At 42.4% G+C, this 25,089-nt stretch overlaps 1 protein-coding gene across 1 annotated transcript; it reads left to right on the forward strand.

Annotated features, from left to right (window-relative positions):
- Window positions 1–6,048: 6,048 nt before the first annotated feature.
- On the forward strand, window positions 6,049–22,462 carry rergla (RERG/RAS-like a). Its single transcript, XM_010749588.3, has 6 exons — window positions 6,049–6,200; window positions 17,134–17,402; window positions 17,483–17,539; window positions 18,776–18,849; window positions 20,992–21,140; window positions 21,224–22,462. Exons 2-6 carry the CDS (start codon window positions 17,351–17,353, stop codon window positions 21,507–21,509), a joined length of 618 nt encoding a protein of 205 aa, XP_010747890.1. The 5' UTR covers window positions 6,049–6,200; window positions 17,134–17,350; the 3' UTR covers window positions 21,510–22,462.
- Window positions 22,463–25,089: the final 2,627 nt, after the last annotated feature.

Raw genomic sequence — 25,089 nt, forward strand, 5'->3', positions numbered from 1 at the left:
GCTATCTATCATATATATATATCTATATCTAGCACCCTGTCTGGCGGGTTCCCCCCCTGCCATCCCTGTGAAGCCATCCCTACCATTTCGCCCCCACCCTTCCACCTTCCCCTTTCACACCTCCCCAACCCTTCCTCCCCCCATCCATCCACACTCCAGTTTTCCACCAGTCCCCCTTCCACCATCCACCACCAACCACATTTTCCCCCTTCCCCTCCTCCATCCACCCATCCACCCCCCCCCTCCACCCCCAGTCCCCAGCACCAAGCCTGAAGCACCGTGAGGCTATACACTAAGCGGAAAGAGGGAGGCCGAGGACTGTGAGCGTCAAGGCCACAGTCCATGATGAAACACAAAAATATGAGAATGCATCAGAAAGATGGCCCCAAGGGCTAAGTGATGCCTAGCAGCACCTGATGAGGGTGCAGAGGAGGAGGAAAGACAACCATGGAGCGACAAACCCCTACATGGCATGTACCACCGTAAGATAGAGGAAGTGGCTGATATTGTTATGACCCAGGGTCATAATTTAGTGTTATGTGTTATTTTTGTGTCATTGTTCCTCCCTGCCTAGGGGTGGTGCTACCACCTTAGGGTCTCTCCCTCCCTCCAGGTGCTGCCTGCCGATTGGTTAATGGACTGGCGGATCAGCTATAAATGGCCACCGCTGGATTCATTCGTTCTCTTCTCTTGACCCGACTCCCAAGCACCAGGCTGTATTGTATGATTGTATTGATTGTGTTGTGCTCTGTGAAATTGTATAAGTGTCTGCTTTGTGCGACTTTAGTTTAGCTAGCATAGTGATGGGTAAATGAAGCTTTTATGAAGCACCGACCACTTGAGCCAATTGTTTCGAAAATGGGTCATACCGAAGCTCAGATGGTGACCTCTCCTGGCGAAGTGCCAGGATGCAGTCAAATTAGGCTAGTTGGTGAACAGGAAGTTCTTAAATTACACACACGCACACTGGTTATTATTTCCTATTCACAAATAAAGATCAATGAGACGATCAATGTGTGTATTGTGTTACTGAGGAAAGTGATAGGAAAATATAACATAGGTTTAGGTGGTAAACCTATGACATAGGTGTGCTTGTGTAACAGAGGATGATTTTGTAGGATGGGGGGCAGTCAAAGATTTTTATTGAGATACTATTTTTTCAACAGTTTTTGGACTGAGTCGGTTTCTTTTTTTGCTGACAATTTCTCCACATTTGAAAACACTCTCTCACAAGGAACTGATGAGGCTTGTACATACAAATTGTTTTGCCAGTTTAAAAAGGTAGGGGACATTTTGATGATTTTGCCAGTATGTCAGTGGGTCTTCTGATCTTTGAAGCGGCGGATCAGTCATGTAGCGTTGCACCTCTACTGTAGCATCCGCTGTAGCATTCCTCGCCCTTCTCGCTTCAGATGCATCCCTGTCCAGTGTCTCCCAAAGGTTTATATCTGAAACACAGACATGACAGTAATCAGTACTGAAAGGTTTCAATTGCATCGTTTTTTTTTTTTTACATGATTTTATCAATTGACTATCTCAACATTACCCATGGATGGTTGATGTTCAACATTTCCTGTGGCTGGTTGAGCTGATGTGGAGGGCTCTTCTGTCAGTGTGTCAGGTGTGGTGTACCCAGTACTCGAGTTGAGGGGGGATGTGGGGGGATGGCATCCCCCCTGGGGGAAAAATGGTCAAAATCATCCCTCTTCTAAAATGGTCATCCCTTCTTCCATCTCTTATGGCATTTTATCAATGCATGTGAAAAGTACTTATATTTAACACTGGAAATAGAATTACTGTTCGACATTTAGGGGGGCTTTATGATAATCAGTCTATTACCTATGTCAGCGGTTTTCAAAGTGTGAGGCGCGCCTCCCTTGGGGGGCGCCAGAGGACTTCAGGGGAGGCGCGCGGGGGAAAAAATAAAAATATATCTACAAAGATATGTGGGGGGGTTTGTTCATATATATATATATAAATATGTTTGTATAAAACGTTTCTCTAAAATATCATAAAAATCATCTTTCATGAAATATTTACAGGAAATAATCAAATGTATCCAAAGTGCTCATTTTACACAAACTTCAACATCAATATTTCAAACAAATGTTGTTTTCATTGTTCAGTTCATCAGCTGTTCTGTTCTGCTATTGCTATGTTATGAATATAATATAAAATATCCATGAAACATGTCACATAGTCAATTTGCTCTAAGCAGAGAGTGATTGATGTTCCGTCACACGTGGTGGTGATGGGTAAAATTGCCATGGTTACGAGCTGTGAGTGTTCCTAGTCAAGACGCTTGTATGACTGTAGAGATGTTTAGACTCAAACATTCTGAACTTGTGTTTTTTTTATTTATTTGAACCATCATACACACTCACACCTACACACAAGGTGAACTACAAGATCTTGGTTGCATTGATTTCAGTTCATTTTCAGTATTAGCTGTTGTCTTTATGTATCGTCAACGCATTTATCACGTTCTGTCTCGCCTGTACTGTTTTGCAGTTTGGACCACGTAAATTGAAATAAGACACATGTTGTAATGAACTGGAGTGATCCTTGAGTGTCCTCTTTGAAATATTCTGTGATCCTCATTAACCAGTCCCTCAGATCTCATCCTGTACTCTCCTGACACCTGGACCTGAGCATAATCTGCCACACCTGAATTAAAACACCCCCAGCCTGTACAGACAGTGCTGTACTCTGGCAGCTGTGGTCAGGAACAAAGCCACTGAGTGAAAGTCATGAAAGTCACGGATCAGTGTGTTGCTGCAGCAGAGCGGGGCCTCTCTATGGGGGCCTGGACTGCAGAAAGCTGATGGCTGATATCAAATGAGGATAGTGAGCTGTGTTTAGTGAGGGCTGCCCTCAGCGAGCGCAGCTGTGTGTACCAATGTTTCAACAGAGATTAGACTCACCAAAGATAAGATAAAGCTCGTTTTCAGGCGAGGTGACAATGTGAACATCTAGTGACAACATGTGGTGGTACTGTTGGACAGGAGAGCAGTCTGACAGGATCCTTCAGCACAGGCCCTGGAGCTAACTGTGGAAATGCTACATGCTATTAACATAGCTCTGTGTCCAGGTGGAGTCAAAAGACCTCTGTGTGTATTGTTTCTGTGTTCAACTGGTTCAAACTGACGTGAAGAAGAAATGTTTTTGGAAATATACATTACTATATTAAAGCATGCAAACATTTTAATACATTGTGCTTTACAGAAACACACACACAGTCTTGAGATACATTGTCTAAGTAAACAAGAGTTTATCAGACAAAAGAACAGTGTGTGTTAATGAACAACATGATAATATACAAACATTGTAACAGCACGTACAAATCAAATATATACAGGTATATATGAAGAACATGAAATAACCATAAATGCTCACTTGCTCACGTTCAGGCTTGCTGCTTGATGTTTGTGTTTAATTTATTATTTTAACATATAACTAATGAAATGTCCAAATTGGCCTAAATAGTTACAGGTTAACTATTTGCTTTCTAGCTATGTTAAATGTTATTTTTGAAAATCATATTTTAATATATTTGGATCATTTGCATAGTAGTATTTGCTGTGTGGTTAATAAATAGGCCTGTAAGATGCATCAGGGGCATTTTGGAGCTCAGCAAAAATCACTTATATAACCTGATTTACCCTCCTCCATACTCAGTGGCATCACTAAGGACGTGACTGGTATAAATACAGGAAGTGGTTGGGAACTTCCTCCTGTTGTCCCAGAACACATGAAGCCTATGGTAAATGAAAACGATCTGAACTGAACTAACAAACTAAATCAATAAATGGTAACGTGGGCAAAGTCTGTGTCTGCATGTTACAGATTTATGATGGTTAAACAAATTTGTGTACATGATGTACACTAAAAACAGCAAAACTGATCAAATGTGTCCCTGCTTTTATCCAGGGCCCTTCCCAACATTTCCACCACAAACTAAATTCTGTTTAGCTCCTCTGTATCGTGTTTAATTGTATCACTAGTCTGCTTCATGTTTCATGAGCAGCACATCTGTCGTCATTACCCTCTTGTCCTTTTGTTCCTCTGTACAGGGGGAGAGGGGGTGATGTCTGTAGTAAATGTACTTTCTGATGTTTGACATCTCAAGTTATTCTGGGCTCTGTTGTATAATCCGGAGCTTCCCATCATTATTTATTCTCACTCAGCCATCCATCAGAGCTGACCCACATCTGCAGCTCTCTGCCTTCATCTGTACCCCCACAACATGGTCTCCACAATCAGCATGCACAGTCTTTGCCTAAAACAACCTTCACATCAATAAGAAATAGTTAAAGGGTGTATATACTGTATATATACACACTCAATTATCTCAAGTTGAGATAGAAAAAATAAAGTTAAAAACTGCCACATGCTCAAAATAGCATGTTATTCACAATGAATGATGAACACATGTCCACAGTTATATAATAATAGTAATCAATAATCATGTATACATATGATTGTGTACAGTGTTTTTTTTATCTGATCTGGGTCAGGTCTGTTGACATGTTATGTTTGTCTTTAATAAAAACAAAGCACACAGGTAGACGCTGTAGAGACTCACAATGTGCAGTCAGGAGCATCAGCAGTCATGTGGTGTGACTGACATATAGATCTAATAATACAGTATATGATGATGTGACACCTGTCTGTGTGTGTATGCGTGTTCCTCAGTGAATGTCCTCTCTGTTGCTGGAAGCCTGTGACCTTGAGTTGAAGGCTTTGGAGACGCTGAGCAGGCCTGAGCCACAGTGTGAAACCTCCATCCAACAGGCCATGAAATACTGAGCACTCTTGTGTTTGTTCTTCAGTGTCTCTAAATCAATTTTCATTAGCGTAGCAAAACAGAAGCTCAGGATACAGCCAAAGGATTATTACATCTTTATTAGAACTTCAACATCAGTTTGAATAACATTGCACTCAAAAGTGACTGCTGACATCTGGAAATACGATGACCTCACATCCCAACATCCGAGTCTGTGTGGCGGCGCGAGCTCTGTAGACGACACAGCTTTTAAAAAAAAGATATTAAATTGCCTGACAACGCCACCCTGGGAATTTCACCCAGAGATTTCTTTGAATGGACAGATTTCAGATAGAAAGCACTCAGGTCCGTTTTACAAGGGAGGGCAGAGACTGTGGTCCAAGGATGCAAATATTTTATTACAAATGAATTTTCTTTTTAAAACTCTAACATTAAAATCATTCACTCTGGATATAAAGAGGGAAGGGGACAACCAGGGCTGCGACCTATTGTGACAATCGGGTCAAAAGAACGGGGATCCCAGGGACACCACACGTGAAGCTATTAAGAAAAGTCAAACATAAAGTAAAACCAAACGAGTGCAAACCATATATACAAAAACAGGGACACCACCACCGGGACACCAATCCACCACCATAGGCTCAGCACCTGGATGTAGGGGACCAGAGACAACAGATTAGGAATAAAGAAACAAAATTAAACAATTGTACTTTATCACAAAAACTCAATTTAAATCTACAACACAAGCTATAATAACAAAACACAAATTAAGCAAAATCTAAGTAATCAAAGAAAGAAATCAATTTAATCTTTCAGCAGTCTATAAAAATAAACAAAATCTATATAATCACAAATGAGAAAGCAACTAAGAATAACCAAACAAACAAACTCCAAAAGAAAACAAACAAACCAACAAACACAACAGAACAAAATTAACTTCCACACTGTTCCCTCGCACACACGCACACTTTAAGACGCGGCTGCGCTGCACTGCACTACCACGGGGCCAGCCGGCAAATAGTCAAGGGTTATGGCAGTGACCCAATGATAAGCAACCGAGTTGTACATAAAAGTTAAAAACGGACCCAGCCAAGGCAAACAGTTCGCCGGGGGGTAAAGCAACGGCGGGAGACAAAGCAGCAGCGGGAGGCAAAGCAACACCGGGAGGCAAAGCAGCACCGGGAGGCAAAGCAGCACCGGGAGGCAAAGCAGCAGTGATTTGTGGATGGTTCACTGCCGTGCAGCGCTGCTGTGCGGCAGTCTTCAATCCTACAATTAAAACACAGGATAAGCGACTTACGAGTGGCTGGAGGAGGAAGCTGAGGCCGTAGCGCTACATACCGGTCAGGCAGTCCCGGACAACACAGCGTGGAAGTGACGCACCAGAGATGAGCAGCAAGCAGCAACCACGGCGGTGAGCAGCGTGCAGCCAAAAACACCCAATCCGACCTCTAATAACACAAACAATAATCTGTACTGGACAGGCAACATGAGGGAGCTAAAGCCGCGGTCAACAGCCTACCCAGGGGCGCAGATAGTGGGTGTGTCAGGTGTGTCATGACACACCCACTTTTGAATGACCGTAGATCCGTCCCACCCACTTTTATGTAGCTTAACGTTTTGTTTTTTTTTTGTTTGTTTTTTTTAAACTTTGTCTTCTTCAAATCTTCTGATTCAAGCATCACGAGGAAACCAAAATATGAATTAACATAATATTTGGTTTACTGAGGTGTGTGCTGATGTGCATGCGTTGTGTGTAACAACGCGTACACATCAAGCAAGTGACTCGTTTGGACTGTGCAGCAAAGAGTGTGGAGTCGTTGTCGACTTTGGTTGCCACGGTTACCAACTGATCACTTGGACAGCTAGCTGCACGTTCAGTACGGCATGGCATGATGAGAAGGACAACAAAAAAGCAAAAGACTATTGCGTCATTTTTTCAAAAAGTCACTTCTGTAAGTAAATTGTACTTTTTAAATATATACTTCATCACACCACATTGCATTTCTGAGAGTCTCGAAGCAATGTCCTCTCGTGAAAGTAAAATCGTACGAGGCAAGAGACAAACTTTCGCCTTCTGTCTCCGCGTAGCCTGTAGCCTACATGTAAATACCTCGTTGGACATTAATAACGTAATGCCGTTTTAATGTTAATCTGACTTTCCTCGCCACGCACGAGCATAGGCCTACTGTTTAACAAGGACTGACTAAACGCACGTAGCCCACCCAGTTTCTCAGCATTTTTTAAAACGAGTTTAGCATTTTTGTGAGGGGGTTTCTGTGTGTGATGACAGTTAATAATTTGTAATGATTTTCATGAGCTTCGTCCCCCCCAGTTTCTCAAACCTATCTGCGCGCCTGAGCCTACCTACCACACTGAAGGGAAAGTGGTGGGCATCAGGATGTGACGCAACCCGGGCATCAGCCAAGCAAGAGGGGCACAGGTGCGTCCTGCCCGCCTTTATACGGCTGTCTCCCGTTGTGATTGGCCGAGGCTGCGCCACCGGTAAATATGCCCAGGACCAATGAGTCCGTCCTGCTACATCTGGAAACATCGTTGCTTGATCTGAGCCAATGAGTGCTACCAGCACGTCCATGAACATGTTCTCAATCCCAGCTTGTCAAATACTGCAGCTTGGTCAGCGCCTTGAACAGTCACAAGTTTAGACCATAGACTTTATTCAACATAGATGCAGTTTCTGTGACGTCACACATTTCTGAAGAGCTATTGTGAAGCTCAATGTAGATGGTGTTTATCTTGACAGTCCTGCTTCTCCTGCCTACTGGCTAATTAGAAAATGGGCAAAGAGGATGAGCATGGGTAGAGCTGAGGCAGGCTGAACAAAGCCTGGTTGCTCAAATAAGCTACCTGTGGTGGCCCCACTTGAAAGTGGCCACGCTAATGCTAACTTTAAACCTTAATATAGTGAGTCATATAAAAATTCACCCTCAGTACAGTTGTCATGAACGGGGAAATTAGCTACAGAGACCAAAACTGTTTTTTGTACCAGGCTGTAAACATGTTTATTTCTGCTGTGAAGTTGGACATTTGGACATGGGGACTTATGGAGACTGACTCACTTCTGGAGCCAGCCTCAAGTGGACGTTTGAGGGACTGCGGTTTTGGCACTTTCTTGTTGGCTTCTTTGACAGCCACAAAGGTTGCTGGTTTAAACACAAAAAGAACACACAGGACATGAACAGCAGTTTCCTTGTTGGACATTTTGTGTTTGTTCGACTCCTAATCGAGGTAGAGCTGTTGGCCCATATGAGATACCCTCTGATGTCCCCACACCACTATCAAACCTGTGCCAAAGAAGACACCTGCTGCCTCTCTGAATACCTGCAGTCCTCCTGCACTCATCTCTAATGTGAAGCTCCTTCTCCATCTTGCCATTCCTGCTCAACTTGACAAAAGACTTAAGTACACATATGTTGATCCTAAAGATCAACACTGGATGCAATCTGAACATTACTGGACCTGGCCCAGCCTCACCTGGAAAGTTGGAGGTTTATAATTAGTGTGTGTGTTACAGCATGTGTTAATGCATCTAATTCATGTCATTGTTTCCAAAGAAAAGTCAACAAAAAATCAACAGTACACTACCAGCTGAGTAGCAGACAGACTAGCTGGTGAACATTCAGGAGCATTTAAGAGAGTTTTGATAGTTTCTTGGTCTGTTTATTCGTCATTTTATCTCTCTTTATTTAATCATTAAGTCTTAATGCATTCTTCATTCATTTGCCCAGAGTCTGTAGGTTGCAGTTTGTTTTGTGGATATTCTCCTAGCATTGTGTAGTCATGGATACTGACGTCATGTAGAGATCATCTGTCTCCGGCTCTCTCTGTTTGTCTGACCTATTTATTTTCCTTTGTTTCTGATCTAAAGGAAGATAATTGTGTTCCACATATAACAAACTCCTCCTCCTCCTTCAGGTGAAACAGCTCCAGACATGAAAAGCGTGGCTTTAGAGTTTGTGGATGAAAATAGTGGTCTGACATTTCATCTTAGTGGATCTGTGCATATTCAAGTGGTACTGAACAAAGAGGGGCCGCAGGTGAAAGATGCCTGTATACATCACTTTGTTTCTTTTGTTCTTCACGTTTTTACTCCACAGAAACCTTCAGCCTCTGCCCTGTTTATCCACATCCATAAAATGTGGACAGCCTACAGATACTGATTATATGAATGTATAGCACAAGAATGAAGAAATACTTTTCTTGAACAAAACAAAAAATCAGGACTTTGTGTAACCATGTCTTCTGCTCTCAAATCATTCATTTTACATGTGGTGTGAATATCCTCCATGACTGTTGCACAATAGCATGATTTAAAAAAACAAAAAGTCAGGGCCTTGCAGATAGAATGACATTTTTATTACATGAGAGAACTATTAGAGAGTACATGAAGTTTAGCTCATAGAGAGCCAGAGCTGATTATTTATGTCCTCTTTACATAACTACTGTTTTTCTCAGAAACCCACTGCTCGCCTTTAACAGCTCACTGGTAGAAATAGCTTCATTTTTCACAAAATGCCAGTAAATACAGTGTGTTTATTTGATTATTTCCACTTCAGGACACAGTGGATGAGGCCAGCATCATACGCCTCCATGAGAAACACATTGGCTGTGATCATTTCTAATCAGCGCCAAAGCAAACAGGGAGGAGAAGCGCAGTCATGACAGAGGGCAGAGGAAGTCTTGAGTGGGATTCTGGCCCTTAAATGGTCTTTTGGAGCACAGAGCGTGTCCCTTACATTGACCAGAACACATTTGTTTGACAGAGGATGACCCACTTAAAACTCAGTTTATTTATGTGAGCATGCTGCAGATTTACATTCTATGATAAGGTATATAATAGTCAGTATACATGGCAGTGATCGAAGCATTCATCCTCTATCTCAGAGTCATAATCACACTTGCTTTTATTAGATCGGCTCACAGTGGAGAAGCAGTTAGAGATCTGAAGTGTTGCTGTGTGGGAGCTGCTGTCGTCATTTTACTATTATTATTTCAACTGCTTTTTTCCCCCCAGATTTGATTATTGAGTTTTCAGTTTCAACAACATAAAAAAGGCAAAAGAACAACACACAGAAAGAAAAATCCTGTACATGTAGGTGACAATCAGTGTCTACATGTATTTTATTCACTTTTTATGGGGCGGCTGTGGCTCGGAGGTAGAGCGGGTCGCCCACCAATCAGATCCCCTCCAGTCCGCATGTTGAAGTGTCCTTGGGCAAGATACTGAAGGTGTGCCATCAGTGTGTGATGAGCAGTTGGCACCTTGCATGGCAGCCAATGCCATCAGTGTATACCTGATTCCAATCTGCCTGGGTCACCTTAAAAAAGATGAAGTGTACGATTGAAACAATTCATGAATGCCTAGCTGCAGTGTGATAGATGTGTAACAAACAAGGAATATAAAGAGTGAGCCTCTGTGTAGTGGTCCAGAGTTTTCACCTGATGAGCAGCACACATTCACAATTTTTTTTCCACCATCTAATTGGTTCACAGTCAGAGAATGTGAGTTTAGCACTGCGAGGCCCTTGTTTCATTTGAAGACATGACAATGTCAGTGACACAAGTGTTAAATATAACTAGCTTTGATCTTCTTTTAGTACCTCTTTGTACCAATGCAAATGGTCCCCAAGTTTTATTAAACCGTATATCATGCAACTAACTAATTGTCCATCTGACAAACTAAAGAATGTCCCTGATCCAAGAGGAGTGACAGTGTGGCGTGAGACTTCCACCTCAGCAAAATCACACAATTAACCAATAAGGAGTCAAATGCTACAAAGCCTGCTTCATATTTAGGTAGCTGCAGAGCAGGAGGTAAAACCCCGAACAAACCTGTGAATGCTGTTAATTCAAACTGAGCCATTGTACAAAACAAAAAGAATTGAGTTGAATATCTGTGTCCAGTAAATCAGTAGTGAAGGACAAGATCAAAACATATGGACATGGGTGGAGCCTGATTGTCTCATGCACATGGGGTTGACATTATTACAGATATTATTATTATATTATATTATTACAGATTTTAGCAAGCCTAACTAGAGTGAGACAGGTACAATGTCTAGATGAGTGAACCCGATGTAAAATAGAATCCCACAGCTCTTTAAAAAGTGCTCTTTAAAACATTCTATGTCACACAGCGACAGTGATCTGTAAAGGTAGTATGATGTATGTGACTCTACATACATGTGACTCTGCATGTATTACACAAAAAACAGCCCAGTGTCCTGTTGGATGTACAGTGTGTGTATGTACTGTACACTTTGGATGACCTGTAGTTTCTCTGACTTCTTCTGTATCTTGGAGGTCTGTTTGTTCTGGCTCCATCATGGCTGTTTTACTTTTCTGCCAGTTATAATGTTCGTTCGTCCGTCTTCTTCCGCTTATCCGTTGCGGGGTCGCGGGGCCAGCAGCTTCAACAGGGAAGCCCAGACTTCCCTCTCCCCGGCCACTTCGTCCAGCTCTTCCAGGTGGACCCCAAGGCGTTCCCAGGCCAGCCGAGAGACATAGTCACTCCAGCGTGTCCTGGGTCTTCCCCGGGGCCGCCTCCCGGAGGGACGTGCCCGGAGCACCTCACCAGGGAGACGTCCAGGAGGCATCCTCACGAGATGCCCGAGCCACCTCAGCTGGCTCCTCTCGATGCGGAGGAGCAGCGGTTCTACTCTGAGCTCCCCATGGATGGCCGAGCTTCTCACCCTATCTCTAAGGGAGAGCCCAGCCACCCTGCGAAGGAAGCTCATTTCGGCCGCTTGTGTTCGCGATCTCATTCTTTTGGTCACTACCCAAAGCTTGTGACCATAGGTGAGGGTAGGAATGTAGATCGACTGATAAATCGAGAGCTTCGCTTTTCGGCTCAGCTCCTTCTTGACCACGATGGACCGGTCCGCATCACTGCAGAAACTGCACAAATCCGCCGGTCAATCTCCCGTTCCATCCTTCCCTCACTCGTGAACAAGACCCCGAGATACTTGAACTCCTCCACTTGAGGCAGGATCTCATCCCCGACCCGGAGGTTGCACTCCACCCTTTTCCGGCTGAGAACCATGGCCTCGGATTTGGAGGTGCTGACTCTCATCCCAGCCGCTTCACACTCGGCTGTGAACCGCTCCAGGGAGAGCTGAAGGTCACGGTCCGATGAAGCCAACAGGACCAGATCATCCGCAAAAGGCAGCGACCCAATCCTGAGGCCACCGAACCGCAACCCCTCAACACCCTGAAGTGTTGCCTAGAAATTCTGTCCATAAAGGTTATGAACAGAACCGGTGACAAAGGGCAGCCCTGGCCCATGCGGACCAAGCTCTGGCACCGGGAGTACAGGGACTGGATAGCCTGTATTAGTGGGTCCGGAACCCCATACTCCCGGAGCACCCCCCACAGGACTCCCTGAGGGACACGGTCGAACGCCTTCTCCAAGCTCACAAAGCACATGTAGACTGGTTGGGCGAACCCCCATGCACCCTCCAGGACCGCGCTAAGGGTATAGAGCTGGTCCACAGTTCCACGGCCAGGACGAAAACCACACTGCTCCTCCTGAATCCGAGGTTCGACAATCTTGCGGACCCTCCTCTCCAGGACCCCTAAAAGACCTTCCTGGGGAGGCTGAAGAGTGTGATACCCCTATAGTTGGAGCACACCCTCCGGTCCCCCTTTTTGAAAAGGGGAACCAGTCTGCCAGTCCTGAGGCACTTCCCCAGTCCACGCGATGTTGCAGAGACATGTCAACCAAGACAGCCCCACAACATCCAGAGCCTTAAGGAACTCCAGACGGACCTCATCCAGCCCCGGGGCCTTGACACCAAGGAGCTTTTTGACTACCTCGGCGATCTCAGCCCCAGAGATAGGCGAGACCACCACGGGGTCCCCAGACTCTGCCTCCTCAGTGGAAGACGTGCTGGTGGGATTGAGGAGGTCTTCGAAGTATTCCCTCCACCGACCCAAAACGTCCCCAGTTGAGGTCAGCAGCACCCCGCCCCCACTCAACACAGTGTTGACAGTGCACTGCTTTCCCCGCCTGAGCTGCCGGATGGTGGTCCAGAACCTCCTCGAAGCCGTTCGAGTTATAATGTTCTTGGTTATTTGTTTAGTTGTGTTCCGCTCATTTTCTCTCTAAGACACTTGAGAAAGCTGGAGCTAATCTCTCCATAAGAACAGTTAATTTGAGGATTCTCAGTCAGGATTTAGTGCATCATACCACAGAGACCACACTAGTCAATCTCTGTACTTGTCCTGTTAGATCTTAGTGCTGCATTTGACACCATTGACCATCAAATTCTTTTATAGAGACTGGAACATCAAATTGACATCGAAGGAACCGCCCTAAGCTGGTTTAAGTCGTATTTCTTAGATCGATCTCAGTTTGTTCATGTCAATGATGAATCCTCCATGCATACCAAAGTTTGTCATGGAGTCCCACAAGGTTCTGTACTCGAACCACTTCAAATCGAATCAAATCAAATTTTATTTGTATAGCCCAAAGTCACAAAGTACATTTGCCTCAGAGGGCTTTACAATCTGTACAGGGAGTGACACCCTCTGTCCTTAAAAAAACTTGCCCACAAAAAACCTTTGACAGGGAAAAAAGGTGGAAGAAACCTCAGGAAGAGCCACAGAGGAGGGATCCCTCTCCCAGGACGGACAGACGTGCAATGGATGTCACGTGTACAGGACAAATCAACACAAACATATTGTACAATTACAATGACTGACAAAATGACAATGAATTACAATGAATGATAAAATGACAAAGAATCACAATGAATGATAAAATGATTACAGCAGCAGTGGAACCTGTGATAGAGATAGAGAGACACAGATGCACAGCAGCCGCAAATCATAAACTATAAACTGTAATGGAGATATGGTAACAATAATGGCAGTAATAATATATGTAGTGGACGTCATACAGGACCACAGCAGCAGCCACGATCCATGAGAACCTGCTGGACGACAGAGCACAGAAACTCCAGGGAAGAAGTTTAGTTAGTAACATGCATTAATGAGACATGTATGTTTACAGATGGTGGTGGTAATGGTGATGGAGGGAGAGAGAGAGAGAGAGAGACAGAGAGACAGAGAGAGAGAGAGAGAGAGGGAGAGGGAGAGGAGGGAGGGGGAGTCAGTCTAATCCTATGGCAGCATAACTAAGGGATGACCTGAGCCAGCCCTAACTATAAGCTCTATCAAAAAGGAAAGTCTCAAGTCTACTCTTAAAAGTGTTGACCGTATCTGCCTCCCGAACCCAGAATGGTAGTTTGTTCCACAGAAGAGGAGCCTGATAGCTGAAAGCTCTGGCTCCCAATCTACTTTGGAGACTATAGGAACCACAAGGAACCCAGCGTCCTGAGAGCGCAGTGTTCTAGAGGGGTAGTAAGGTATTATGAGCTCTTTTAGATATGATGGTGTCTGACCATGAAGAGCTTTATAAGTAAGGAGAAGAATTTTAAATTCTATTCTAGGTTTAATAGGTAGTCAGTTTATATATGCTTCCTCTAGGGAACATTGTTAGGAATCACTCCATTAAGTTTCATTGTTATGCTGACGACACCCAATTACATTTATCAATCAAGCCTGATGCAACCAATCAGTTAACTAAACTCCAAACATGCCTTAAGGATATAAAAAGTTGGATGACCTACAATTTTTTGATGTTAAATTTAGACAAAACTGAAGTTCTTGTAATTGGACCCAAACACCTCAGAAACTCTCTTTCTAGAGACTTAGTTACCTTAGATGGGATCACCCTGGCCTCCAGCTCCACTGTAAAGAATCTTGGAGTTGTTTTTGATCAGGATTTGTCCTTTAACGTCCACATAAAACAAATTTTGAGGACTGCATTCTTGCACTTACGTAACATCGCCAAAATCAGATGCATCATGTCTCAAGCGGATGCAGAAAAACTAGTCCACGCATTTGTTACTTCTAGCCTGGACTATTGTAACTCTTTGTTATCAGGCTGCTCTAATAAGTCTCTTAGGACTTTGCAGTTAATTCAGAATGCTGCTGCACGTGTTCTGACAGGAACCAAGATCAGAGAATCACATCTCTCCCATTTTGGCCTCTTGCATTGGCTACCTATTAAATCTAGAATAGAATTTAAAATTCTTCTCCTTACATACAAAGATCTTCATGGTCAGGCACCATCATATCTAAAAGAGCTCATAGTAGGGCGGGTTACACTTCTACATGTTCCTGGGTTAATTCATTATGGTTCTGGGGTGCAGTGCCCTTATAACACAGTGACACAGTTTCAATTTGTAACAGGTCTAATCAATGCCAATTGAGTAGTCACTGTCTAATAGCTATACTCTGTATACTTGTAAGATTAGTTAACTTAGACTTTAACTGACACAGACAGAGAGCAACAACAACAACAACTGACAGCAGCATGATGCTCCACATTTTACTCCTGTAATTATGAAGCACTAAAGTAGTGCTGACAGAGTCAGGTACAGAAAGCCAACTGAAACACAGATGTGAGACCAGCAGAGGGACATCAGTACAATCTATGCTGAGACCATCTCATAATGATGTAGTCTAGTGTAAGAGCAGTTGGATTCTGAACACCGCCGTCATCTTCTCCTACAGTAACTCCTTGTGAATTCTCCTTCTCATCTTTCCTTGACCTTGTGATGTTTTCCATCGAGGTCAAGGAAAAGTGTTTAGGAAAAGGACTAGAACGAGCATCGGGCTTTGAACCCAATTTGATATAGTGACCAAACTGTGTAATGACAACAATAGCATCCATCATGTGAGACACACGCTGGTGGTCCAAAAGACTGTTCGCTGTAAGCTTACATGGAGAAAGAAGTGTCTGGACAGCAGATACATGTACATTTTTTTAGCATCTCTGTGAAATGAACCCATCACCATGACCATCAGATCCATTCAGTCCGGTAACATTCGAAACATCTAAAAGGAATGCACGATGGAATCATTTTATCCTCATACAATCGCTCTATGGGCCACACAATGAGGAAGCATATGTGTCAATTTTATGCCTGGAAATCAAACTTTTTTTCTTCATGCTCCACTGAGCAGTTTCCACAGGACAGAATGGACCATTTCATTCATTGATCAGATTCATTGATCAGATAGCCTCTATCTGACTCATGAAATCCAGACAGATTTGATTTACCTGCAGCTATAAGTACTTCATTTCAAAACATTTCAGTGAAACTGTTCCTGCTCAGATTTATGTTGTTTTGTTGTCACATAGGACTGACAGCTCTCATGTCTTGTTACACAGATTTTAAATAACTGTTGTAGGCTCAAAAGGGTCAAATTATCCAACATGGTACAACTTGGTTTTGACTTCTTTCCAGATCCATTAACTGTCTCACAGCCCCTCTGATTTATCCTGTGACCCCATGGAGGGCCCCAACCCTCAGGTTGAGAACAAATGGATTAAAGCAGCTAACTGTATTTAAAGCATTTAAAATGCTGCTTACACATGGCTGCACCTGATGATGTCAAATGTCATTTTACTGAAGCAGAAGGTTTACTTTGATTCTTTGAGTTCATTTAGCTGAAAATGCTTCTGTGCTTTTATTCCAGATTAAGCTGGACTTGTGATGGAGTTTATTTTCATTGTTGTACTGTAGACTGCTTTTACTCAAGCGATTTACTACGATTTTAAGGATTTGAATGCTTCTTCCACCATAATAATTTTATTTATTATTATAATTTATGATTTATTTGATATATAGTATACATAGATATCAACACAGAGAAAGTCTGAGTCAAAATAAGAAACTAGCACATTTATTTTTGTCTAAAAGCAACACTAGATAAAGGTTTGTGTTTGTTGTGATCTGTTGTCTCCAGTTTCAGAGTTCAGCTGTACACGTGTATTTGTTCTGATTACAATATTTATGATAAAAAAAACAACAACTAGTGAACAAGAAGGCCAACTCTGAGTCTGTCTTTCAGTCTGGTTACTTTGGCCTGCTTGCCCAGCTCCGGTTCTGGCACGACAGTGGCTCTGCTCCTCATCAGCATTCCCCTGCAGCCTGTAAAGTTCCTCTTCAGATCAGTGAACTAGTTGGCAGTGTGTGACTGTAAAGTGTTACGTACATCTTGCAGGTCATCATACTGTACGTAGCACAATGTTACATGGTGTGAGGATAGAATAGTAGATTTATAATAAATTCATTTATAGTGAAAGATTACAAAATGGGGCTTTAATAGCCTAATTAGGAGACTGGACGTTTTTATTGAAACTGAAGGGGTTTTTATTTTTTTCCATCAGGAAAATGAATAAATAAAACAAATGTAAGGAAATGAAAAAAATGATATATAATTATCCTCCATGGCTGGCTGGGTGGACTCAGGAACAGAAACGCCCCCTGCCCAGCCTCCTTCGGTGTTGTGCCGCTCCAGAAGAGCCGCCCATCGGCCAGTCTATAGCAGAGGACGCGGAGCAGAACAGCAGCTCCAGGACGCTGACTTGAACGCAGCTGTTCCCCCTCCTCAGCCCCTCACAGCACGACATGTGACGGATGACGGATACTTCTCCACTTCTCCACTAGTCCTGTTTCTGCAGAGAACATGAATGAGATCAAGATCGCTGTTCTGGGCAGTGAAGGTGTCGGAAAATCAGGTAGGAGACCTGAACGTCGGGGATGAACAAGTTGTTGCCAGTGACCGACCTCACCTGTCTGTCTCTCTGTCTGTCTGCAGCTCTCAACGTCCGTTTCCTCACTAGGCGCTTCATTGGAGAGTACGCATCATCTTCAGGTAACTAGAAATATGAACATGTTTATTATTATTTATCTGTCTGCACACAGTCTGATGAGAACTGACCATTTTTCCTTCTTCTGAAGTTTAAACTGCAACTGCTCACAATTTCATCCTAAAATCCTTCATCTGACTCATGAATAAGATTTTATTGAACCATCTGCAGCCACAAATATCTCATTAACATTTACACGTGGCACTGTATTTGACTTTAATTTTTTTAACCTGCTTATGTATTGGCACCCAGCCTGAATAAATCTGATACATGTTCACAGAGTTATTTCATTCATTTTGATAACACTTCTGACAGTCACCTTTTTGGATTTTGCATTTGTGTACAGAAAATGACTTGATACCTGTTTTCCTCTATAAGCTCTTTTATCTCAGCTTCTTCTGTTTCATGTACTCTGCATGATGAAGCCAACTTTGGTACACACTATTAAAATGTTGCTGCCTTCAAATAGATTGCAACTAATTCTTAAGATCATTCATTTTGTGCTGTTTTTAGCCAACATCTGTTCTGTAATGATTCTGCACATTCTGCAGCCTCCTCGAAAGTCTACCTGACCTGCACAGGGAATGACTCATATTAATCTCTGATAGCGGCTCAATAGGCCATTGTTTGCCCGAGAATAATTGAGTTTCATCTGAGCGTGTTCACTTTCAGCACTTAGAGGGAGCGGGGCACAGAAACTGTGCAAGGTGTGACGCAAACAACGTGAACAACTGTAGAAGCATTTTACAAATGGCTGAACCCAACATAGGTGAATCAAGTAACTGGTCTACTAACATTAGCTTTTGAAAGGTTTCCTGCAAGACACTGAACCATCTGTGTGTGTGTGTGTGTGTGTGTGTGTGTGTGTGTGTGTTTGAGGTGAATAAGAGGTCCATTCTCAAGTGTTTTGGATCAAAATGATAAATAAATGCAATCTTTACATTTCTAGAAATATTTTCATTATGTCAGATCACACATGGATTGGGTTACATGTTCCACCATGACTCACTCGGCTGAGTACAGTGTGCTGTTTGCCTGGTGTGACTGTTGTTGTAAGTTTTAGAATGAACTTGGACACAGTCTGAATATATAATACAGCTAAGAGAGAAAAATTACTCTGGCCACATTTATATTTTCAGTAGAAAACACAGATAGATATAGACAAATAGAATGGATAAATAATTATATTTATTCACTGACAATTATTCACCTTCTCTTCTGTCCTCCTCTGTCTTCCACAGAGTGCATATACAGGAAGCGTGTGTCGGTGGATGGGAGGCAGGTTAACCTTGAGCTCTATGACCCATGCTCACAGGTGAGTTCACAGATAATTATTATCATGCTTATTAACCCTCATTCACGCCTTCATCACTTCCAGAATTGATTACTGCAACAGCATCCTCTATGGCACACCATCCAAAACTTTAAACTTTAAATAAGCTTCAGTACATCCAAAACTCTGCTGCACGTCTGCTCACCCACACCCGTCCCCAGGACCACATCACTCCAGTCCTCCAGAAACTCCACTGGCTCCCAGTTCCACAGCGTATTCAGTTCAAAATCCTCCTCCTCACACACAAAGCCCTCCATAACCAGACCCCTTCCTACCTCACTGACTTGCTCCATCGCCACAATCCATCCCGCGGCCTCCGTTCATCTGATGCAAACCTTCTGACTCCAGCACTCAGGACCAAACACTGAACCTGGGGCGACAGAGCCTTCTCTGCAGCTGCCCCCTCCCTCTGGAACTCTCTCCCCAAACACATCCGTGACTGTACTGACTTGCCCAAATTCAAATCTCTGACAAAAACACACCTTTTTTAAAATTGCTTTAAATGTTTAGCTTAGTCTATTGTGTTTTTAGTGTACTGTTTCACATTGTTTTGATGATTTGATTTTTGACTTTTTATGTAAAGTGTCTTTGAGTACCTTGAAAAGCGCTTTTAAATAAAATGTAGTATTATAATTATAATAATAATAATAATAATAATAATAAATTTAATTTATAAAGCACTTTACATTTGAATGAAATCTCAAAGTGCTACAATACACACAAAGTATATGCACACAAGCAACAGAAACAAATAAATCACAGCAAGAGAAATCATGTTGAATACGATGTGGAAAAAAGGAAAGTTTTAAGTCCTTTTTAAAAAAAATTTAAAACATGGATAATGCATGGCATGGCTCGGGCGCTGGTTTCCATGTTGTCGTTTCATATAGTCAAGGCAATTTATACAGACTCACAAATTTCTGATTGTGTCATGTTTCATTACATCTTGTCATAAAATACAAAATACTGCAATAATGACATATGGACATAACAAATGAACATATAGAATTAATGTGGATGTGTAGCTGCTAGGTTTGAGCCCTGATTGCCCACATGCCAAACAGTCAACTTAACTTCTGTGCAGCTGCTAATTTATCTATTGACAGGCACTCAACCTACTCCACTTACTATCAGTTGTAACCAAACATTGCACAAGAAAATGCAAGTTGTAGTCACTTTAGGCTACACATAACGAGTTCGCTGCAGCAATACACGGCTGTTCTAGTCAAACTTTGGTGGTAAGTAGTAGTCACATGGAGGACGGCCCAAAACAGCGTCACAGCTGTGACGTGACAGAGATATGCCCGGTGGAGTTTCGAGGTCACAGCATGAGGACAGAAGCTGCTCTGTAGTGTGGTGCTACAGCAGCAGATACTTCTGTATTGCTTGGCAGTCAGCAGTAGAATGAACAGGCTGTTGCTGAGGTGGGCTCCGGCAGACATCTCACCTCGGGTCAATGATATCACTGATGCCTGTAAATGGGAGCCATCTATTCAAGTGTCTCCATGTGTTGAACAATGTTTATATATTGATCTGTTTCAGAGCTATGATACCAATAAGAGTACTGCCTCACCTCAAGAAGGTTCCTGGTTCAAACCTCAGCTGAGACCTTTCTGTGTGTTCTCTCCGGGTCCTCCACAGTCCAAAAACATTCAGGTTAATTGGTGATAAATCTGAATCTGTCTAAATTGCCTGAAGGTGTGAATGTGAATAGAAATGGTTATGTCTCTGTCTGCAGTAAACATAGCGCAGCCCTTTGGCACGTACAAGAACCAAAATAACAGGCGGTGATGTCCACATAGTCCATGGGCCTACTGCTTTGCACTTGTTGTCACACTTGCATGATTCAAATATGACCCAATGAGTGGAAAGCAAAAGCTTGTCAGTATCATCCATCTTATTTTATAGAGCCAGAGAAACATCCAGTGAGAGATCCATTAATCTGAGTTAAAGCACAGGACAGCAACAGCATCACGTCACCGCCATGAACTTCTTTATTAATGTCTACACCTGTTTTCTGTATTCAAGCCCTGCATTCATGTTGACTACCTCGTGTCTTTTGTGTATTTTGTGTAGTAAGTGCATTCTCTCTGCACTCTTGACAAAATGTTCTGTGTTTTTCAGGCCTGTGAGGGAAAGTCCACTTTAAATGACCAAATCCACTGGGCCGATGGTTTCATTGTGGTCTATGATATAAGCAACCGCTCCTCTTTCTTCACTGCTAAAGCCATCGTACACCTAATCAGAGAGCTACACCTGGGAACTGCCAAAAGGTATGGACTAAGATCCCTGACCACTGTATGTGCATGAACAGATAAGGTTTAATGAGTCACTGACTCTGCTTTTTGACCTGCAGGGATGCAGACTCGCTCATATTTTTGGTGGGTAACAAACAGGACCTGTGTCACATGAGAGAGGTGCAGTGTGAAGAAGGTCAGTGTATGGCTGCAGAGTTTCACTGTCAGTTCTACGAGCTGTCGGCAGCTGAACACTACCATGAGGTGGCCCTCATATTCTCCAAGATGGTGCAAAACACTAGCCTGGGCAGCAAGGCCAAGGAGCGCAGGAGACGGCCCAGCGGATCCAAATCCATGGCCAAACTCATCAACAATGTCTTCGGCAAGAGGAGGAAGTCAGTGTGAAGAGTCAAATACAACGGCACTGAACTGACACACACACCAGCTCGGCTTTGTATATTTGGTTGTGTTTGGTGTAGCTGTTAAATAAACTGACGTATATGTAAAGAAGTGGTTGTGTGTGTGAACAGGAACACACTGCAGAGAATGTCTGCGCCTGCATGCTGCTTACTTCCACCAGCTGATGCTTTTGCTCTTTGTGATGTAATCATTTGACACTTTTCAGGAGCAATGTCCTGAAACACACGAAATGTAAGCTGGATTGAATGACTGCAGCGATCCATCTGTTTTCTATGACTCAAGAGGGATCCACCTTTAAAATGTACGTGACCTGTGTCACATGTTATAGGATTGTTAGCTGCAGGATAAACGTGAAGGCTGTATGAGGAAGAGAAATGTATAAGATATGTCAGGGCAGCTGAAATGTTTGTTTAGTACACACAGGCTGTAGAGTCAGACAATACTGGAATTTATGATACTGACTGTCTGTCCTTTACCAATAACAAGTTAGTGACATGACATATCAGAAAAATGATTCATTCTTGAAATGAATTCATACCTTCCCTATGCTTAATATTAAAATGTTAAGTGTTTAGCCAGTCAGAGTTAAAGGTGTGTTACATGTAAAGACAGATGGTGAAGTGTGAACCAGTGTGATCAGAAAAGATCATTTTTCACACACACACACACACACACACCTGGTCAGATTGATTGTAAAGGTTTATTTGAAAGTGATGAACACACACTGTGAATCTGACCGTGTGTGTTTTTTGGTGAAGGGTGCATAAAAAGTGTAGTGTTAGTTATCCTCTGTTAATGTTTAGCTTCTGCATTATACACATATCTGCATATCAGATAACCAATACACTGATATGACTATGATAAACTAAATAAACTCATTTTCTTATTCCAGTTTCACATTCCAGTCCTGAAATGTCACCAGTCTGCTTTGTGCCTGAAATCTAGAAATTAAACAAAATATGTAAGTAAATGTGGTGTATGAGGTGGAGTCATGTATATGATGGATGATCATAACACACACACGTGTGTTTGTATTAAGTGTTATTCTTTAATGTGTCTGCCTAACAGTAGAAAATGATGAGAGACATGAGTTGGTGTTGATCATGGTGACTCACATTCTGGGACTGCTGATTGGTCACTTGTTGCTGACACACTCATCACTTCATTGGGGCAGAAAAATCATTAGATTACACTGTTGTTACAATCTGTGGTTCTGATAAGCAGGTTTACTGAACTGTCTGGAGGACTTTGCTGTGGAAAGTGTGCAGGTCAGAACAGTTCATGTGGAACATTTGAGGTTATTCTGGGTTTTCTTCACCAAACTGGATTGAACAGATAATTCAGTAAAGTGGCTTAGTACAGGCCACGGGGCACAGACGGCCCTCCATCTCTTTGTTTATCACACCTCTATTTTACGTCCTCCAGCAGTGAACGTTGAAAGCTGCATGAATCAAAGTGAGAGACGGCAAACAGTTAGTGCTGCAGCAGACACAACAGAACACTGATGTTTTCCAGAGAGCTGAAGATAACAGAGTGCTGGTTAGAGGCTGCTTCTATCATTTAAAGATTCATTTTAGGACTCAGTTCACCCAAATAACTAAAGTTTATCATTAAACTCTTGTGGTATTATAGGGTTTATAGTTTGAGTTTCATCTGTCCAGATCTGAAAGCATCCTTCAGCATTCTCTGCACCTCAGTGGAGGTGAATGGAATTCAGTTTGTTCTTCAAACATGGCATTTTAAATTCAACAGCAACATCTCTTTCTTTCTCTTTCCACTCCACTCTGGATAATCAACAGAAGACACTACTTTATTTTAACATCTACCTTAAAGCCCTCATAATAGACATCAGTATGTTCAATTCTTTGGAACATTTTCACTGATGTTTCTTTTTTCTTTGGGGCATAACAGAAATAAAGAAGAAAATTTGTAAATATGGAATTTTTGTATTTTGTCAAAAGATGTCTCAGATAGACAGATATTATACAAAATTGTGAAAATGGATTCCCCAAGTGTGTGTGGATGGTTCAGCACAGAAATGAGGAATCTGGATCTCTGAGCTAATGTAGCTAAGAGTCCATGATTTTCTAAAATAAGGTCTTACAGTTTACAGCAATGATTTCTTCATCTGTAATCCAGGAGCTCAGTATACATTTATGGGCACATTGTTATCAAATGTGCAGTAAATGCATGTCTGCAAATTCTACCATAACACACCATCATCAGTCTGCTCCACTCAGAGCTCGACCTCCAGCTTGAGAGAGGTTGAAGAATGAAGAACTGCATCAAACGTCAGAATCAAACTGAGGAGATATTTCATGTCCACATACAGGAAAGAAAACAACCTGAAGTAATAGTCAGTATAGTCAGTTAGTCAGTACAATGGACAGATTTGGGTTCATCTCCTGTGCAGTGAAACAAAGCTGATGTGGTGTTCTCAGTTGCTTGCAAGTCTAAATCACCACAAATCTATGTGGTAACCAAGGTGTTATCACGTTATAAAAATGTATTGTAATGTATCTAAGCTTGTTTGTTTTCCGTCAAAGGTAATTCTGTGGTTGATGTGTATGTATAAATCATCATTAATTATTGATTTCTGGCCGCGGCTCACTTCTCGCTCTCTCACCTGACTGCTCTTTTGTTTGTATTTGGTGAAATACCACTATCTAGCTGTCTGTTTAATCAAACTCATCTTATTAGTTGGTTGTGACATATGACATTGGTGTTTTCCCCAGCACAGTGCATGGTGGCTGCTAATCCGGTCTATCCACTAGAAATCCCTCAAATGTTCTCACAGACTCCACAGATCAGCCTGGCTGACTGACAACTCAAAGAAAAACCCTTTTAGTAAGCAGAGGGAGAGACTGTGATAAGGAAAAACTTCCATCTGCTGTGACCAGTTAAGTATAGAGAGGGAGAGACAAAGATGCAAAGAAATAATACATCAAAGGTCAAAGAAACCAACAGAGTAACAGCATCTTACAGTTATGAGTTTAAAATATTTCAACATCTCACAGCTACCAAAAAAATCAATACACAAGTTTCTAACAACTTACATATATCTATCACCTATTATAATATTGTATGTAGCCATGAAGCATCACCTCTGTTCGATGCTGTAGTTCTGTCTGTTATTTCAGTTGAGATCTGCCAAAATGGCAAAAAGAAATCATTTCTCTGCTTTATATAAGTCTTCCTCAGTTCTGATCAAGCAGCAGCCTCTGTGGAGCCATGTCACAAGCTGCAGTTCCTCTAACGTCCACTTGAGGCTGGCTCCAGAAGTGAGTCAGTCTCCATAAGTCCCCATGTCCAAATGTCCAACTTCACAGCAGAAATAAACATGTTTACAGCCTGGTACAAAAAACAGTTTTGGTCTCTGTAGCTAATTTCCCCGTTCATGACAACTGTACTGAGGGTGAATTTATATACAACTCACCTGTTCACATTTTATTAAGGCTTGCAGGACTCAGGTCCACTGATGATCCATGTCTTTGCAGAGTTTTAGATTAGCCAGTAGGTGGAGAAGGCAAGACTACAAAAAAAAAAAAAAAAAGAAGATGCTTGT

Source organism: Larimichthys crocea, unplaced genomic scaffold (assembly GCF_000972845.2).
Source record: "Larimichthys crocea isolate SSNF unplaced genomic scaffold, L_crocea_2.0 scaffold607, whole genome shotgun sequence".
NCBI classification, from domain to species: domain Eukaryota; kingdom Metazoa; phylum Chordata; class Actinopteri; family Sciaenidae; genus Larimichthys; species Larimichthys crocea.

What these genes read in the sequence shown, in the direction of transcription:
- rergla (XM_010749588.3), top strand. Translation starts at nt 17,351, where the DNA reads ATGAATGAGATCAAGATCGCTGTTCTGGGCAGTGAAGGTGTCGGAAAA. An exon ending in TGAAGGTGTCGGAAAATCAG is followed by an intron (nt 17,403 to 17,482) that starts GTAGGAGACCTG and finishes GTCTGTCTGCAG; the next exon opens with CTCTCAACGTCCGTTTCCTC. An exon ending in AGAGTACGCATCATCTTCAG is followed by an intron (nt 17,540 to 18,775) that starts GTAACTAGAAAT and finishes TGTCTTCCACAG; the next exon opens with AGTGCATATACAGGAAGCGT.